This window comes from Aquarana catesbeiana, linkage group LG06 (genome assembly GCF_042186555.1).
Source record: "Aquarana catesbeiana isolate 2022-GZ linkage group LG06, ASM4218655v1, whole genome shotgun sequence".
Lineage (NCBI taxonomy): Eukaryota > Metazoa > Chordata > Amphibia > Anura > Ranidae > Aquarana > Aquarana catesbeiana.
The window spans coordinates 385678934-385697349 of record NC_133329.1 but is presented as its reverse complement, the minus strand read 5'-3'; the positions used below and the strand labels follow the sequence as shown (position 1 = coordinate 385697349).

Genomic DNA, 18416 nt, shown 5'->3' with positions numbered 1-18416 from the left:
CCTTGGAGAGTGTTCCTTGGAACACCTCATGAACACCCGAGGAGTGGTGGACAGACCCAAATGGGCAACACCACACGCTCAAAATGCTCCGCACCCACAGCAAAACAGTGGAAGTGCTGGAGACGGGCACACAACAGAATGCGTAAGTAGCATTCGTGATGTCGATAGAAGTCAGAAAGTCCCCATGACAAAGGAGTGCCACCGCTGTGTGGACAGACTCCATCCTGAACTACTGTACCAACATAAAGCATGTACCATGCCCTCCATCCTGTAGACTGAACAGGTTTGAATAAAACCCGAAATCGATCTTAGCACGGGAACATCACATCCTACAGCAACAGGGCTTGCACAAAAGCTCCCCCCACCCCCACCCCCGCGGAGAAACGCCCTTGGAAGCAAAAACTTCCTTGGAGGAACACAGCCGGAAAACTATCTAGTAACCGGACCAGATCAAGACGCGACATGCTACCATTCAGGGTCGCTCCCCCAAAATACATGTCTCAGCACCACTGAGAAAACAGAGAGCTCAGCAACCAGGGTAACTGCGGCCAAGCGACCTAGCGGTCAACTGTAGCACCTCGACCAACAGGTCCGCCAATGCAGCAAAGACAGGGGGCCTCTGCTCCCCCTCCAGGTATGTCTGCTGGCCTTTAGAAGTCAGAGCATCCTCTATTGGAACTATGGCTGCCTTGAGCAGCCTAGAGATAGGAGGGTCCAATACTAGTGGCACAGTCCACTACTGAAGGGGGGACTCCCCAAAAGGGGTACCTTACAGCAAGTGTTCTTGGAAACACCAAAGACATTTTGGACACTCCCAGTCCTCATGGACAAATTTGTCTGAATAAGAGGGAGAAGGGAACGCGTTGGCTGTGCAAAACAAAGGGATACAGGCCCTCCGCCGCAGCCACCGCTGCACCATCTTAAAAAGGTTCCCACACAGATACAATAAGTGTGAAAACCAGCGCCCGTCAACCGTGGCCCCGCACAGTAAGACAGCCCAAAGCCACTCCACAGAACCGGGGCCCTTCACAGGGGCACAGACCTGGGTCCCCTTACAGGGAGGACAGACCCGGGTCCCCTCACAGGGGACACCAACCGTGGCCCCTCACAGGGGGCACAACGGTGGTCCCTCACAGGGGGCACAAACTGGAGCCCCCTCACAGGGCCAACAGACCGGAGCCCCCTCACAGGGCCAACAGACCGGAGCCCCCTCACAGGGGGCACAGACCGGAGCCCCCTCACAGGGGGCACAGACCGGAGCCCCCTCACAGGGGGCACAGACCGGAGCCCCCTCACAGGGGGCACAGACCGGAGCCCCCTCACAGGGGGCACAGACCGGAGCCCCCTCACAGGGGGCACAGACCAGAGCCCCCTCACAGGGGGCACAGACCAGAGCCCCCTCACAGGGGGCACAGACCAGAGCCCCCTCACAGGGGGCACAGACCAGAGCCCCCTCACAGGGGACACAGACCAGAGCCCCCTCACAGGGGACACAGACCAGAGCCCCCTCACAGGGGACACAGCTTGGAGCCCCCTCACAGGGGACACAGCTTGGAGCCCCCTCACAGGGGACACAGCTTGGAGCCCCCTCACAGGGGACACAGCTTGGAGCCCCCTCACAGAGGACACAGCTTGGAGCCCCCTCACAGAGGACACAGCTTGGAGCCCACTCACAGAGGACACAGCTTGGAGCCCACTCACAGAGGACACAGACCGTGGCCCCTCAAAGGGGACACAGACCGTGGCTCCTCACAGGAGACACAACCGTGGCCCCCCACAGGAGACACAACCGTGGCCCCCCACAGGAGACACAACCGTGGCCCCTCACAGGGAACACAATGTGGCCCCTCACAGGGGACACAAACCGTGGCCCCTCACAGGGGACACAAACCGTGGCCCCTCACAGGGGACACAAACCGTGGCCCTTCAGAGGGGGCACAAACCGTGGCCCCTCACAGGGGACACAAAATCTGGCCCCTCACAGGAGCCACACACCGTAGCCCCTCACAGGGGACACAAAATGTGACCCATCACAGGAGCCACAAACCGTGGCCCCTCACAGGGGGCACAAACCGTGGCCCCTCACAGGGCGCACAAACTGTGGCCTAGGGGGCACAACCGTGGCCCCTCACAGGGGCACGAACCGTGGCCCCTCACCTAAGGGGCACAGACCTTCGCAGCGCCACCCCTCAGGAAGGGGGGGCTGCCACGAGAGCTAGCAAGCTGCCGAAGCTGCGGCCTAGCAGGCCGCAAAAGCCACGGCCTAGCAGGCCGCAAAAGCCACGGCCTAAATTTTTGAACCGCCCGCCGCGAGTACGAGGCCCGCGGGGAGACTGTGGTAGGCCGCAAAAGCTGCGGCCTAAATTTCTGCCCACCCGCCGTGAGCACGCAGCCCGCGAGGGGACCATGGTAGGCCGCAAATGCTGCGGCCTAAATTTCTGGCTGCCTGGCATGAGCACGTGGCCCGCGGGGGGGACCAGGCTGACCCTGAGCCATGGCCGGTAGCCCTGCCGGTGGGCCGCAAAGCCGCAGCCTAAATTTTTGCCCACCAGCCGCGAGTGGGGGCCAAGCTGGTAGGCCTAAATTAGCCCCAGGACCCCGAAACACCCTCCTTACAGGCCTCATCCCAGATACCCCCCAATCTAAAACCCAAAGGTGGAAAACAGGGGCCGTGTGTCCCTAAAAGTCCCTAGGCCAGAAGCCTGGACCTCACCTGGGAAAGAGGGGGGGCGGAGAAGAACCCCAGAGGGACCGACCACCCCAGGGAGTATCCGCGCCCCCCACCTCTCCAGGGAAGGAGAGGCGGGAGACCCCTTACCGCTCCAGCGAAGTGCACGGGTAACTGTCCCAGACAGATCCTCCTCGCCTGGGGGGGTGGAGGAGAACCCCAGAGGGACCAACCACCCCAGGGAGTTCCCACGCCCCCCACGTCTCCAGAGAAAGAGGCGGAGGCCCCTTACTTAACGCTCGAGCGAAGTGCGAGGGTAACGCTCCCTTTCCACAGACAGATCCACCTCCCGCCTAGAAGGAGTGGCTGTTGGCCATGGCGACACTGTGATCCAGACAGCAGTAGCCCGGTTATATGTGTCCCTGCGAGACTCAATCTCGCCGGCCGCCCCGGTCCAGAATGGGGCTTGTTGAGGCCGACCCAGCGCGAAGCTAAGGTCTGCGCGCGCTCGATGGCCAGGCTGGGGAGACTACAGGATCTAGATCATCCAGCCTGTCATCAAGCCCAGCAGTTGATTGCGTGTGAGACTTACATAAACAAACATGGGGGGAAGGGAAACGTTACTTTTTTTATCATTTATTAATTTTTTTTTTTTTACACTATCTATTTATTTTTTTGTACTAAAGTGGATGTAAACCCTCGCATATACCCAGTGAAGTGAACTCAGATGATACATGGAGATGAAACAAATCTCCCGACATAGCTTTTACATGTATATCTGCTGTCTTCAGCTTTATATATTCTTTAGAAAGTGCACATCCTGTTAGGAGATTTTCTCTTCCTGGTTAGCACTGCAGTGAAGCCTGGGCATACAGCCAAGACAGCTGATTGGAGGAAAGGCACACACCTTCTCTCCTCTTAGGTAGAGACTTTCATTTCTGTTAGTTGAACCATTCAGCTTTCTGCTATCTATTTATAGCATCCTCCCCAACACAAAACTCCCTAACATAAAAGCTGCTTTTATCATATGTGACGAGAACTTGTCAGAAGTTATCAGGCCGATAACAAAAGAATGGAGCAGGAGACAGCTACTGGACATAGAGATAAGAAAACACTGCAGATATATGTGCCCAGCTCACATTTCATGAATCAGGTTTTACATCCACTTTAACTTTATTGCTATCACAAAGGAACAATAAACATTATGCATGGGCTGTGACAGGTCTTCTTTATGGCAAGATTTGGGGTCTTATAGACACAGATCGGTCTGATTGGCTGCTTTCCTGGCCACTAACAGTCAGGTAACCAGATGTGATGAAATCCTTATCACTTCCAGTTTCCGGGGTCACAGAGAGGGAGGAACAATGTAAGTTACTCTCTCTCTGCTGTGCAGCTGTCACCACCAGCCGCAGCGCTCCCAGGCTCTGCTATCGGATAGGAGAGCCCAGAAAAGGCGGTGACCACGGGAGGGGGCGGAGGGACTCCCTTCCACCACTCGCAGAAGTGATCAAGTGACCCACGATTTGTTTAGTGTGCTGCTCAGGCTCGATAACTATGGGGAGTAGTGTGAGTGATGCTGCAACCACTGCAGGAGTGCTAGCAAGGGATGGAGCTCATCCCAGCTCCTGTTGTCACCAGGAGAGATGAAAGATCCCCAGTGCCGCACATCCACGGAGTCCTATGGTGGTATGAGATGGACAACCTCTGCCTGGGCTCCCACAAGGCCACACCCGCAACCAGTTTTGCTCCCCCCAGAGCTTGATCATGAGGTTCAGCCACTCAAATAATTTCTGCATTACAGGGAATCGCCGTCTGAAAATTCTGATACCGGGATGATACCTGTAGCTGCAGGCATCATCCCGCTATAACCACTGCAAGCCGAGGACGTCATATGATGGGCTAAGTGTATCTATGTGTACACTTATTGTATATTAAAGGAGAAGTTTAGGGTAGTTAAAAAACATTCAGCTCCATGCTGCAGCATCGGTCTGATGCTGCAGCTGTCCCCTATTGGCTTTAAGCCAAGAACCGTTAGATCACATGACCGCTGATCGCACAGTTCTTGGTCTTCCCAGAGTAGAGAGCAGTGACCGTCCGCCCATGACTCCACCCCTTTGCCCTGCCCATGTAAACGGTGAAGGTGGCGGGGGGGGAGGGAGATGTTTGCGGCTCCTCACCACTATTTCTTTAGCCGTGGTCCACAGGCGAACACCTGCACCTATGGACCCGGCCTGAAGACAAATAGTGCCAGCACCGGCTTGCTTTCTAATGCCAGCCATGGTCTGCAGGTATAGGGATAGGCTAGGGCGTCATACAGACAGGCTAGGCCCTAGCCTGGGGGGGGGGGGGGGAAGAGAGATGGGAGAGGAAGGTGAGAGGGGGGAAGGGGGAAGAAGGTGCATAGCACAAAAGGGTGGGAACTGAGGGGGGGGTTATTCTGAGGGTCTCACTCACCAATTGTGTTCTCCCACATTCAGACTGGGGTCCCCCAGCGCTGTGGCAGCCATTGTTTGAAAACTGTCACCCAGCTGCCCACAGAAATCCTCTAACAGAACAGTACAATGCATTCAATGCAGGTGGCTGGAGTGTGGGCGGGGCTGGGCAGGTACAAATGGGAGGTGGAGTATCGGATTGGACAAGCAGCTGAGTGAGGGCGGGGTTAGGACAGTTGAGACAAAATACAGCCCGACTCCTGCACAAGCTGGCTTTCCCCGCTATTACTGTGTCACTATAACAGGCTGCTAGAGGCTGTGGAGCGCCAGAGATAGAGAGCTATAGCTGCTCTCGATCTCCACACTGTACAAGTCTGTCATGGTGCCTGGGGGAGAAGACACTACTCCCTCTGCTCTGCTGGCTCGTTTATCCTCATCCCTGGTTGGCTCATCCTCTGGCTTGTCACCCCGCAATAGAGCTCCAATCTGCTCAGTGCAGTAGGGTGTGAGATAGCAGCCAGCGGTGCGGGGTCACTGTGTCAGCAAGGATTTCTCCGACCCCTCCCATCCTAGCGCCCTAGGCGGCTGCCTGTCCCGCCTAATGGTGACGCCGGTCCTGCATGTTGCCCTCATATAAGCCGGCCTGTGGAAACAGTTTTACTTTTTCACAACCAATCAGCATTACGCCTGCCTTGAAAGTCAAAATCTGACTGTTGGCTATGAGGAAATGACTGCAGTTCCTACTGAGAATGCATTAAAGTGATTGTAAAGTCTCGTTTTTTTTTCCTATAGAAATAACAAAGGATGTTGCACTTACCCCCTCTGTGCAGTGGATTTGCACAGAGCAGCCCGGATCCTCCTCTTCTCAGGTCCCTCTTCTGTGCTTCTGGACCCTTCCTTCTGTTGAGTGCCCCCACAGCAGGCAGCTTGCTATGGGGGCACCAGAGCCGGGTCACAGCTCTCTGTATCCATTTAGACATGGAGCCGCGGCCCGCCCTGCCCCGTTCTCCTCTCTCCTGATTGTCTAGCCGACTTTGATTGACAGCAACGGGAGCCCATGGCGCCTCTGCTGTGTCTCAGCCAATCAGAAGGGAGAGTCTCGGACAGCTGAGATACACGTGGACATCGCTGGATAGAGAAGGGGCTCAGGTAAGTATTAGGGGGGCTGCTGCACACAGAAGGCTATTTATCTTAATGACTTTACAACCCCTTTAAAGTGAACTTGTGCTCATGCTCATAATAAATTTATTATAAAAATCTATATTGAGGAGTTGAACCTAATGGAAGATCTGGTATTGACGGCACAGCATAAACGAGAGGTGTACTCAAAAAAATTGGACTTTATGGACCATGTTTGTTTGTTGAATCCTGCTGGTTGTCCCACCCCCTGAGACACGCCTCTTTACCCCCACCCCCCCCTTTTTTTTTCTTATACCTTTTTGTCCCTACCCTTCCTTTAGCCTTTTCTTCTCACCCTCAGTCTTTTTTCTCTGTACACATAAAAATGTCAGTCTTCTTATGCGCAGAAGGTATGCACCAGGTGTGTCCTCCTGGCGACAGCCCTATGCTGGGGCTGCTAGCCGGGGTGCCTTAATAGTGCATTGGGCTACTCTTTGCCTATTTAGGATACCCCTTTCCCTCTTTGGTATGGAATGGAATCAACGTTGTCTATAAGCATATTTTTGTTCCTTGTCTGGCCTATGTTAATCCTTTCATTCCACTGACTTGTATCACAGTTATGGATATTAGACTTTGTTGGGAACATTTTGTACCTATGGTTAAGTTTTCTTATGTCTTAACACATGAGTAATGTGGAAACTGCCATCTTTTCTTAAATAATAAAATAAAAAAATAAAAAATAGTTAATGTTGATTGAGAGTGTTTAGTTCCAAGCAGTAAAAGCACTTATAAAGCCCCTCATTTATCTCTGTAGCTAGAAGAACTTTAGAGAAATGTTCAAAGTTCACAACACAGACACTGAAGTTGTAGCAGGCTGTCAGCCCTCTTTGTTGTGTGATCTTTGAGAATGAATAACTTTACGTTAAAAGCAGCTAGAGATTTCACCTCGAGGACCCAACCCCTCCACCCCTTCAATGGGAAACAGTAAAAATGTATTCTTCAAGGAGAATACATCATACATGGCTTGTGCCTTAAGAAGGCCAGAACTGCCCACAAAAGCCGACCTTCTCAAGGACATACACACTCTCGAACAGCAACATAAAGGGTCCCAAGCCGCTCAGACTTCGCAAATTCTCACAAATAAGTGAACCGAACTCTGACGCCTGTTAGACCAATCATATATGCGACACAAAGACTTCACCCGAAGAACCCTCTATGAATTCACCAATAAAAGTGGTACACAATTTGCCAGATGTATTAAAGTGTTACTAAACCCACAACAGTAAAATCAGTCTGTATATGCAGTAAAGCATGCTTGTTATACTCACTGTGGAACCTAAGCCCCGGTTCAAACAGGGGCGGCACGACTTGCAGGTCGCCTCACCTTACCACGGCGACTTGCAAAACGACTTCTGTATAGAAGTCTATGCAAGTCGCCCCAAGTCGCCCCCAAAGTAGTACAGGAACCTTTTTCTAAGTCGGAGCGACTTGTGTCGCTCCTATTAGAACGGTTCCATTGTACAGAACGGGAGGCGACTTGTCAGGCGGCTAGGTCGCCTGACAAGTCGCCCGTGTGAACCGGCTGTTAGGGGTTAATCTTCCGCATTGCGTAAAAAGGCTGTTTGATCCTGTCTTCTCTGTTCCTCTCTTCTTCCTTAGGTGCCTCGGGGGCACTCTGCACATGCTCAGTTGGGTGTGTATTGCTAGAGAGTTTTTTTTTATCTTGAGAGGGTGCATGTGATCAGCACAGGGCTAATCAGCACAGTCTAAACAAAGGGTCAGGGATAATGCAGCCTCAATCCAGATGTTAAAATATATGCCAAAATCATACCCAACTACCTTGGAGCACATTTCCCAGCTCAGATCCATCTCGATCAGGTGGGCTTCGTCCCACACCATGAGGCCAGGGGATAATACCATCAAGTCCCTTTCACTTATTTATCATGCGACTACTACCTGCTCCCCCTTGTGTCTTCTCACTGAGGATGCGGAGAAGGCCTATCCTGGCAATAGACATCTGTTACCTTAGACGCAAATTGGCATTCCATCCCCACTCTACAGCAAAACGATGGCTTTATATGACGCCCGTTTCTCGCATTTTGGTTAATGGTATCTCATCAGACCATGTCAATATTTATAACTGTACCCACCAAGGCTGTCCGCCATCACCCCATCTTTACATGCTGCCTATGGAGGACCTAGCAATCACCATTTGCAATAACCCCCCTATAAAATTCCTGAATGTCAACCAACATGAACATAAATTAGGTTAGTATGCAGACGATCTATTGCTCTGTAGCTCTAATCCTTGTGTAGCCTTTCCCACTTTATCTTCCGAATTTCAAAAATTTGGCCTGTAAAGTAATTTTAAAGCTAACTGAACTAAGCCTTAACATAACTAAAACTGAGGCACGGAACATCACCTTACCTCCCTCTGGCATGTCTGTACAACAACAGGCAATCCCCTTCTTGTGGCAAAAACAACCATCAAATACAGTACCTCTGTATTTATGTGCTGTGGCTTCTTTCTTTCCTCTTTGACCTAAACCACAAATCACTACTGACACAGATCTCTTTACCTGCAGCAATGGGCCCCCATGGTTTGGACTATACAAGACAGACATTTTGCCAAGAATCTTATATGTAAAAATTTGCCTTTGTGCAGGAGCTACCTGCAAGACCAGTCACTGCTGCTCTCTCTCCTTGTGCAGGGTGACTGGTCTTCTCTCCGCCCCTCCTGTAGTTTTCTAGAGGCAGCCTGTAGTGGGTGGAGACTGCTGGGTCCCTCCCACTGGCTCTGCTCTCTACACAGGCTATGTAAAGCACACATAGTTAGACCCCTTTCACACTGGGGCGCTTTGCAGGTGCTACAACGCTAAAAATAGCACCTGCAAAGCGCCCCGAAACAGCCGCTGCAGTCTCTCGAATGTGAAACCCCCGAGGGCTTTCACACTGGAGCGGTGTGCTGGCAGGACGCTGAAAAAAGTCCTGCTAGCAGTATCTTTGGAGTCTTTCACCGCTCCTGCCCATTGAAATCAACGGGGCAGCACGGCTATACCGCCAGCATTGCGCTGCTGCAGCGGCGCTTTGCGGGCGGTTTAACGCTTTTTTGACTGCTAGCGGGGGTTAAAACCACTAGCGGCCAAATGGCGCTAAATATAGCACCGCTTTACCGCCGACGCCGCCCCTGCCCCAGTGTGAAAGGGGCCTTATGATGTCGCCACTAGGTAATATCTGGGTTTGTAAAGGTATCTAGTGCACACAGTGTGGATTTCCATGGTCGCTTTAGGGGAATATATTTTGATTAAAATTTTTGTGCCCAAAGTTCAGCTTGATATCACCAACAAACAAATCACAAAAAATTAAAACAACAAAAACTGTAGCTGCTAACTTTTAATAAACAGTCATTCAGCTGCCCAGGGATACAGCCTTGTGCTCACCCAAGCCGGTTTCTTCACCGGTCCTCAGTCCCCGGCATCTTAAAGTAATTGTAAGGGTTCGTTTTTGGTTTTTTTTTAATAACAAACATGTCATACTTACCTCCACTGTACAGCTCGTTTTGCACAGAGTGGCCCCGAACCTTGTCTTCTTGGATGCCCCGGTGGCTCCTCCCAACATCAGATAACCCCCTAGGAGAAGCGCTCGGGGTTACCTTTCCAGAGGGCGCGCTCCCGAGTCCAGCATTCTGTGTCCATAGCCGTCTAATGTTGCGGGCCCCCCGGCGCCAGCGTCATTGGATTTGATTGACAGCAGGAGCCGATAGCTGCGCTGCTATCATTCTATCCAATCAAGAACCAAGGACCCCAGGCAGAGAGACAGCGCATCCCCGCCGGGTCAAGTTCCAGGGCTCAGGTAAGTAAAATGGGGGGGGGGGGGGCGGTCACTGCCAGGTGTTTTTTCAATTTAATACATAGGATGGTTCACAACCCCTTTAATTGTGGACAGCCGGCTGGGACTCCTTGTGGCTTCACAGCTGGCTTTACACTGTGCTTTGCGAATGATCCCGCAGCGATCTGGGACCTGTGATGTGTCCCAGAAGGCTGCAGGCAGGGAGAACTTCTGCTTGGATTGTGGGAATGGGCACCTGTTAAAACTAGGTACCTGCTGCTCCCCAACTCTCCCCCCCCCCCCCCTCCAAAAAAAAAAAAAATCATCAAAATGTGATGGGGTGGAGGAAAAAGGGTGGAACTACCCGTTTGGATGAAGTTCCACTTTAAAATAGACACGGTCGCTTTTCCTGCTAAGGGCAAAGGGACAGTGCCATCTAAAGGCCATTTCCACCAGTAAAGTATACTCACTGATCAATGCTCCCCCTATCTGCTCCTAACAGATCATGGGGGAACATGTGACCTCCCCGTGTGACAGAGATTGGGCCAGAGTACTTAGCAGCCAATGAAAAGGGGGGGGGGGGGGGTTGACGTCAACCACCTTGGTAAGCTCCAATACAATCCAACACTGGAGTTTACCCAAGACGGAAGCTTAAAATGAGGAGCTAGCATGGACGGATGTGTATCTCTTGCTGGGCTATCAGGAGGCAATATCAGTTTGGCCCGAATAAGAAGGTGACAGTGTCTCTTTGAAACTATGACCCATGACTAAGCTCCGGGGGGCGGAGTGAAACACATTGGGGGCATGGCCTGGTTGGAATCCAGGCTAAGATTGCCACTCCATTCATTGCAATAGGACACCATAGATATGCGACTTCCAGGGTTTACACTTCCTTTCTTGTCTCTTTGAAACCAACTAAACAGTTAACAACTGCAAGCAACATATGCAACTCCTGAGCCCTTATCTGTTGTACAAAAAAGAGCTGCAACAATATGCCTTTTTTTTTTGGCGCAAAAGATCCATTACCAAGCCACCACATTCAGTAAAAATGCATTATAGAGCATACAGACGAATAAAGAAGATTTCTGGCAGCTAACTGAAATACATTTAAGAGGGCGCCTGACTGCTTGCAAAAATTTCTCATTGTTTGATAACCGTCAGGCAACTGTATTTAATACACAATACAACAATAGGTTCTGTGATGTGTCTGTAGAGGCAAAAATGAAAATTCAGGAACGGAAGAGAAGTTATATACCGCGGATCAAATACAAATGTTCATCAAGCGCAAGTACATTCATCAAAAACCCCACTTAATTCATTCTCGGGAACACGCTCTTTTGTCACCTAGAGGAATTATTGAATTTTTATATTAGAAATTTTACCTGGATGAGAAAATGAGCTACACGTGTAAGATGATGGGAAGCGGCAGATGTATTAATCTGGGAAATATATGAGTGAGGAATTAATTCAATTGGTAAGCGTTAATTAAAACCAAATGAAAGGAATTTTCTATGCTTTGAGAAGATTAACTAATATTCCTCAATACTGTTATGACTGCACTGCTGGGATGGTTAAAGAGGACTGGAATACCTTTCCTGCAGAAGATGATCCGCCAAACTCCCACCAGTGCTGCTCACATGACCCAATATATTTGGTCACATGATCTCTGCTGAAGGGGAGGAGCTCCAAATCTGAGCTCTGATCCTACTCTTTAAGAGAGATCACATGACCAAATATCACGTCAGCAGCAAAGTACAAAAGCTGCTTTGGAAGTTTTATTGCAATTTATTTTAGACAGGTATTCCTGGCATGCAATTTCTCTTTATTTATCCATCCCAGCAAAAATGAAATGCTTGAAAGCTGAACTCCAGGCACACTGCTAGCCTAGCCTTTTTTTATTATTTTATACTCTTACCAGGGTGAAGTGCACAAAAACAATATACCAAAAGTGAACCAAAAAAAGGGCATGTGAACACACACACACAGAAAAAGTGCACTTATGGCGTGTGCTGGTTCCCCCTCAAGGAGAAAGGACCCTACCCTGGCTCCCCCACCCCCACCCCAACGTGCAACACTCTTGACAGGGGTAAGGTAGGACTAGGACAGGGGTAGGAGCCTCTCCCAAAGAGATAATCCATCCCAAGGCAGGGGAGGAAGGAACCCAACGACTACACATCCTTCATGAAAACACACACAAAAGGGTGAAAACTCCAAGTGCATTGCAAGACAATGTTATACTCACAAACGTAAATGAAATCAAGCCAAACAGAGGCAGAGCTCCAGCAGGGGGGACGGGATGCCTCATCCACTGCCACATGTTGGAGAAACTAATGCAATTCGGGGGACAAGCCCCCTTCCTCAGAGCTCTGGAGTGGCGGCAAGTGATTTAGTAACAAGTTACACCCTAAATATGGGTGTAACATGCAACTAAAGGTGAGCCTATCCTTTAAAGTAGTTGTAAAGGCTCAAGGTTTTTTACCTTCCTGCATTCTATGCATATGCATTGGTTTTAGCAAAAGTTCCATGAGAACTGAAAATAATTTCAAGGGTTCCTCTGGGTTAAAAAGGTTGAGAAAGGCTGCTATAGAGGATGCCACCCCTTTGGTGCGTGTCATGTGGCTCTCAGACTCAAGTAATCAACAGCGTTGATTTTGTAAGAAGCTGTAATGGTCATGGCAAGGATCTCCTGCAATCTTAGGTAACACAATCCCTGCCTCAGAAAGTCTTTTGTAGCAGGTTGCCAGTCTCTAACCACACCTGTGGTATCTATGTAGTATCAGACCATTTCCTCTAGAAAAGCTGTTGGTTTGTGGGTGGCCATGTTGGCCCCCTCCTGCCTGACATTCATCAACTGAAAAATCGAAGGAGCCGGGTGGAAATTTGTCAACTGTATAATTTTGCAACTTTGACATGCCTTAATAAAACCGTACATATCCTCACAACTACTTTGTGCATCTAGGTGGATTATACCTTATTTTTTTTCAGGACAATCTAGACTTTTATTTAGTGGTAGTAAAAGAAAGATTCATCAAAAGAATGGGATTTTAACGGACCAAAAACAGCAATCTCATAAAAGTATAACAACATTTATTAACTAGACAATTATACAATATGTAATAGAAAAGAAGGTTGATCAATAAAAACAAACACATAATATGATAAACAACATTGAGTCAAACCTATGGAATAACCTAGGAATCAACCTTCTTTTCTATTACATATTGTATAACGGTCTTGTTAATAAATTTTGTACTTTTATGATATCGCTGTTTTTTTGGTCCGGTAAAATCCCATTATTCGAGGAATTTTCATTTTACTTCATATTTCAGGGATGTGGATCTAAAACAGTTATCCAGACAGATGACAAAATCTTTTTCATTTGGTGGTAAATCTCCTGATTTTTTTTTTTTTTTCAATCAAAGGAAAACTGGCCCAAAAAAGTAAAAAAAAAAATTAAATTTTTTCAAAATGTAGCTGTATATTTTTTTGTTACTACCGTAACCTACCACCAAAGAACAACCTAAAATAAATTCTCCTGATCCTGATCGCAGCGATACCACATATGTGTATGTTATTTGTTGTTTGTAACCCATAGTACAGCCCAGAAACAATAGCACATTTTGCTTTTTTTTTTTTTTTGTCCTACCTAACACACCGACACGAACTGACACCAATACTAATTAAAAAAAAAAAATCCTGCACAAAATATACTGACCCTGACCTTTGACCGACACACTAACCCTGGCACTGACCTATCAAACCTTGATCTAGGGATTTTTATCTTTATTTTTTAATATTACTTTTTTTAATCTCTGCAAGGAGAGAGAAATGTTTCCTATATTATATTAAATATTTTCTTTTTGAGTTCAGCTCCACTTTCAGTCTTTGTAATGCACAAGTAAAAGTAGTACACTTGCAAACGTACCTTGATTTCCACTGAGAATTTTGCATGCATTTACAGATGTATACTCCTTACTTTTTATAAGTTAAATAAACTAAATTAATTAAATTTTGCTCTCCAGCTGTGCCATTTATCATATCCTTGTCTAGCAATGCTCTTGTAACTATTTGCAGCTCCTGTAGCCACCCATATTAGATTGAAATAAATGAATGAGTCCCTTGGCAGTGTTCGTTTTTAGTTAGGCTATCCCTTGCAAAAAAGTACTATATAAAATTGTTGCTTTTACCTGTGTTATTGGAATGTAGAGAGGCTCTCCAGTGTTTAATAAGGTCAAATTTCCAAACTGATGCAAGCGTCCATCAGGTTTTAGCATTATTGCCTCTTTAGCCTCCTCTTTGGTTGACTGTTTCCTAGTTGCGTCCTGTGTGCTCTCTGTCATTTCCTCCGTGTCGCTGTGACACTCAAAGAATTCATCCTCGCTGTCGCTCCAAGAGTCCCAGGACTTCCCCACATCATACTTGCCCTTTTCTGATTCTGTAGAATGGGCCGACTCATGAGCTGCCTTGTACAAGGAGGTACCCGAGGAACGGTCACTGGTTTCTGCCTTCTTGGCATCATCCCGTGCCTTCTTCCGCTCAATGCAGCAGTTCAACATCTACAGGACAGTGTTGTAGAATCTCATATTAGCCAATGTATTTCATATTATTCATATTATTCATATTGATTTGCATATATTTTATTGATAATTATTATTATCAATATTATTCATATTATTATATAGTAGTGGTTTTATCAATATTATTATTCAATAAGTAAAGCAACAATTATTAATCTTTAATAATGTATACTGTGTTTTCCAGATTTAGAAAGTCTTCATTTTTTAAGTGTTGAACTTTAAATGACCTCTGCTTTATGACAAGTACTTGTACACAGGTGTTCTCGAAAATGTATTAAGATAGTCTACTGGGTGAAAGTTCATTAGGATAGATTCAAGTAATATAGAACTGTCTCAAGTCTGAAATGCATATAAATCAGACAGATAAAGATAAGAAAACAGGTGGTTTAGAAATAATTAAAGTTATGTACAGTACATTAAATTAAAGGGGTTGTAAAGTTATTATTTTTTTTTTTTTTTTAAATAACAAACATGTTATACTTACCTTCACTGTGCAGCTCGTTCTGCACAGAGTGGCCCCAAACCTGGTCTTCTGGGGTCCCTCGGCGGCTGTTTCAGCTCCTCCCCGCAAGCATTTACCACCTTCATGCGAGCTCCCTCGCACGGTGGTGAGTGCTTGCGGGCGCGCTCCCGTGATACAGCCGGCGGCTATAGCCGCTCGCTGTATCACTCGGCCCCGCCCCCCGGGGCGCCGCGTCATCGGATGTGATTGACAGCAGCGCGAGCCAATGGCTGCGCTGCTTTCAATCCATCCACTGCAGCCAATCAGCGACCAGGCTGAGCTGCAATGAAGCTGACAAGGACGAGCAGCGAAGATTCGAGGCGTCAGGTAAGTAAAACGGGGGGCCTGGGGGCGGCGGTACTGTCAAAAGTTTTTTCACCTTAATGCATAGAATGCATTAAGGTAAAAAAATTTTTACCTTTACAACCCCTTTAAGTTTGACAGGGTCAAACAAAGTTCTGCTTGTGCCCTCATTAAAACTGTTAAAATACATACATATAGTGAAAAATATAACACATCTGGTGGGGTTATTGAAAGTTCATTTTCCCAAATGTCATAAATCTGTAATTCTTGAACTTAGTTAAATCTTATCAAGATAAGGAGAGTTTGATAACACAGCTGGGCGCCAGACTGGCTCTACACAGGTGTTTTTAATTGGACAAAACCAGTTATAAATCACTTTAATGAACATATAGGAATTTTGGGAATAATTAAGTTTATCTGGTTGTAGAGCAGGTGTCAGATTTATGGTTAGTTACATTGACGAAGATCTTAGCGACCAATCATATGTAAGAGAGATGGTTGAGATAGGACTTGTAAAAAGGTATATAAATGCAAGCTCTACAATTGTTAGACAGACAAGTCAGATAGGAGCTCATAAGGCTGAACTCTGTGTATGCTGCCCTATTGCACGGGTCATAGAGGTCAGAACCAATGGGCAAGTATCTGTCCATAACTTGTCTCCTCGTACGAGTCAGAGAAGACTTCTTGACTTGTTCCAGAATGTGGTCTCAGGTGAATTTCCCTCACAAACTTGGTCGAGCTGGAACCCAGAACTCTGTGAGGGGACGAGACCACTGGTCGACCGGCTGGTCCCTATCAGGTGACAGGTTCCCAAGAATTGGCAGAAAAGACCCATTCTGGTTCAAGGTGAGAACAATTCACAATTGTTTCAATTTGGTTAGAGGATACGAATATTTATATCTAATATGCTTGCATTGTAAGAAACTGTATAAATTAGACCTGTATCTTGTAATACTTTGAACATAAACCTGTATGTTACCAGCTGTTAATAAACCTGCATTGCTGAATTTCTGCCTGGTTCGATACTTTACTATTCTACTTCAACAGGAAGAGAGAACATAAACATAAAGCACATACATTTCAGGCTTGAATGTAAAAGTTTGTAGTACTGTAAAATAAATAAAAAAAAAACATGTACCTGGAGCTTCTGATGAAGTAGGCAACATTTAAGATCTGGAGGGCCGCCGCTTAACCTACAAAACAAGAAAAGGCCTATGCACTTTTAGTTCACTATAGTTTAAGAACAGACAGCTAGTAAAAAATAATAATTTATTTGCGAATAAAACTATGCTTACATATAGAAAAATGTTCTTAGCATTTAATGGGGTATAACTCTTCCTGGTATGACATCACTTCCAGTCATCTGACCCCCCAGGCTCCGCCCTGTGTGTTACAGCACACACCACAAGACTTCATCAGGAAAACTTTTTTTATGTGGTGTGTTATGTAAAGTATAGGGCGGAGTCCGAGGGATCACATGACCGGAAGTAATGTCAGTTTTACACCATTGGGGGCACAGGAGTAACATACATCGCATGGGTAAGCCGCTCGCAGGGGTTAATCACAAACACATTACCTAGAAATACTGCAGCCAATGTAAATTAGCGTTTGCTCATAATACCTTATCCACGCAACCGGATTCAGCAGATTCAGCAGCTAGCGGCCAAAGATGGGGTTAAAAACGCCCATGTTGCGCTTTCAAAGCGCTTTTCAGGCACTTTGGAAGCGCTGCCCATTCATTTCAAATGGGCAGGGCGTTTTGGGAGCACTGTATACAGCGCTCCCAAATTGCCCCAAAGATGCTGCTTGCAGGACTTTTCTTAATGTCCAGCAACCGCACCGCCCCAGTGTGAAAATACACACTGAAATGAATGGGAGGCGGTTTTCAAGCGTTATTTAGAGGCTATTTCTAGCCCCTCCATTACTTTTTTTGGGGACAACCCAAAATTTGGGATTTTCATTTACATTCACTTTTGATGATAATGGTAAACAGGACCAAAAGAAAGGGTGAATCTCCCCAACAGGAGCATAGACAGCAATAAAAACTGACAGGTGTTCTAAACCCTCTCTACTCTAACCAAAACTAAAAAAAAAAAAAGTTTTGCCCTTAGTTATACGTTAAAGCCCAACTCTAGGAAAAGTGTAAAATTATCCCCTGCAGTGGCCTTGCAACTAATTTTGTCTAGGGGCAAGATGAAACCGTTTTACTCCTCTTATCATTCACTCTACTTGCAGATGGCACACCCCCGCAGTCCAGCAGTGGACAGTCCCACTAAATCTGGGGGTTTCCAAACTTTCTAAGCAAAGGGCCAGTTTACCGTCCTTCAGGCTTTAGAGGGACTGAACTGTGGCCAGTGGGACTAGAAAATGCCCAAGCATCAGTGCCCCATCATTGGTTTTACTGGGAGGAATAGTGCCTCATTGTTGGCATCAATGGGAATAGTGCCCCATCATTGGTGTCAGTAGGGGGAATAGTGACCCAAATAAAGGCAAGCAAAGGGCCACATCCAGCCCCCAGGCTGCAGTTTAAAGACCATTGCTCTACACCATCATGTCCAATGCAGAGCTAGAGCTATGGACCCTGCACTGGCCTTGATGTCAGGATTCTAGACCAGTGGTCTCCACACTGCCGCCTGGGGTCCGAATCTGGCCCTTTGCTTGCCTTTATCCAAACTTTGGGGCACTTTTTCTCCAAACGATGCAAGACACTATTCCTCCCACTGACACCAACAATGAGGTATAATTCCTGTTACTGACATCAACAGCAATGGTGGGGCACTATTTCTCCCACTAATACAAAATGATGGGGCACTAGTCCTCCCACTAATACCAATGATGCGGCACTATTTCTCCCACTAACACCAACGATGAGACACTATTCCTCCCACTGACACCGATTATGTGGCACTATTCCTTCCACTGACACCGATAGGACACTACTCCTCTCACTAACACCAACAATGGGGCACTATTTCTCCACTGACCCC

The 18416-nt window shown here is 47.4% G+C and overlaps 1 protein-coding gene across 2 annotated transcripts in view; it reads right to left on the bottom strand.

The window, feature by feature from the left end:
• Nucleotides 1–18416, bottom strand: part of RAB3GAP1 (RAB3 GTPase activating protein catalytic subunit 1) — a 245296-nt gene that overhangs the window by 91931 nt on the left and 134949 nt on the right. For both annotated transcript variants that reach the window (XM_073634286.1, XM_073634287.1), the window contains exons 16-17: nucleotides 16568–16622; nucleotides 14235–14603 (exon numbers count right to left, since the gene is read on the bottom strand). In XM_073634286.1, the coding sequence (XP_073490387.1) occupies nucleotides 14235–14603; nucleotides 16568–16622 (424 nt within the window). The remainder of the gene's footprint in view (nucleotides 1–14234; nucleotides 14604–16567; nucleotides 16623–18416) is intronic.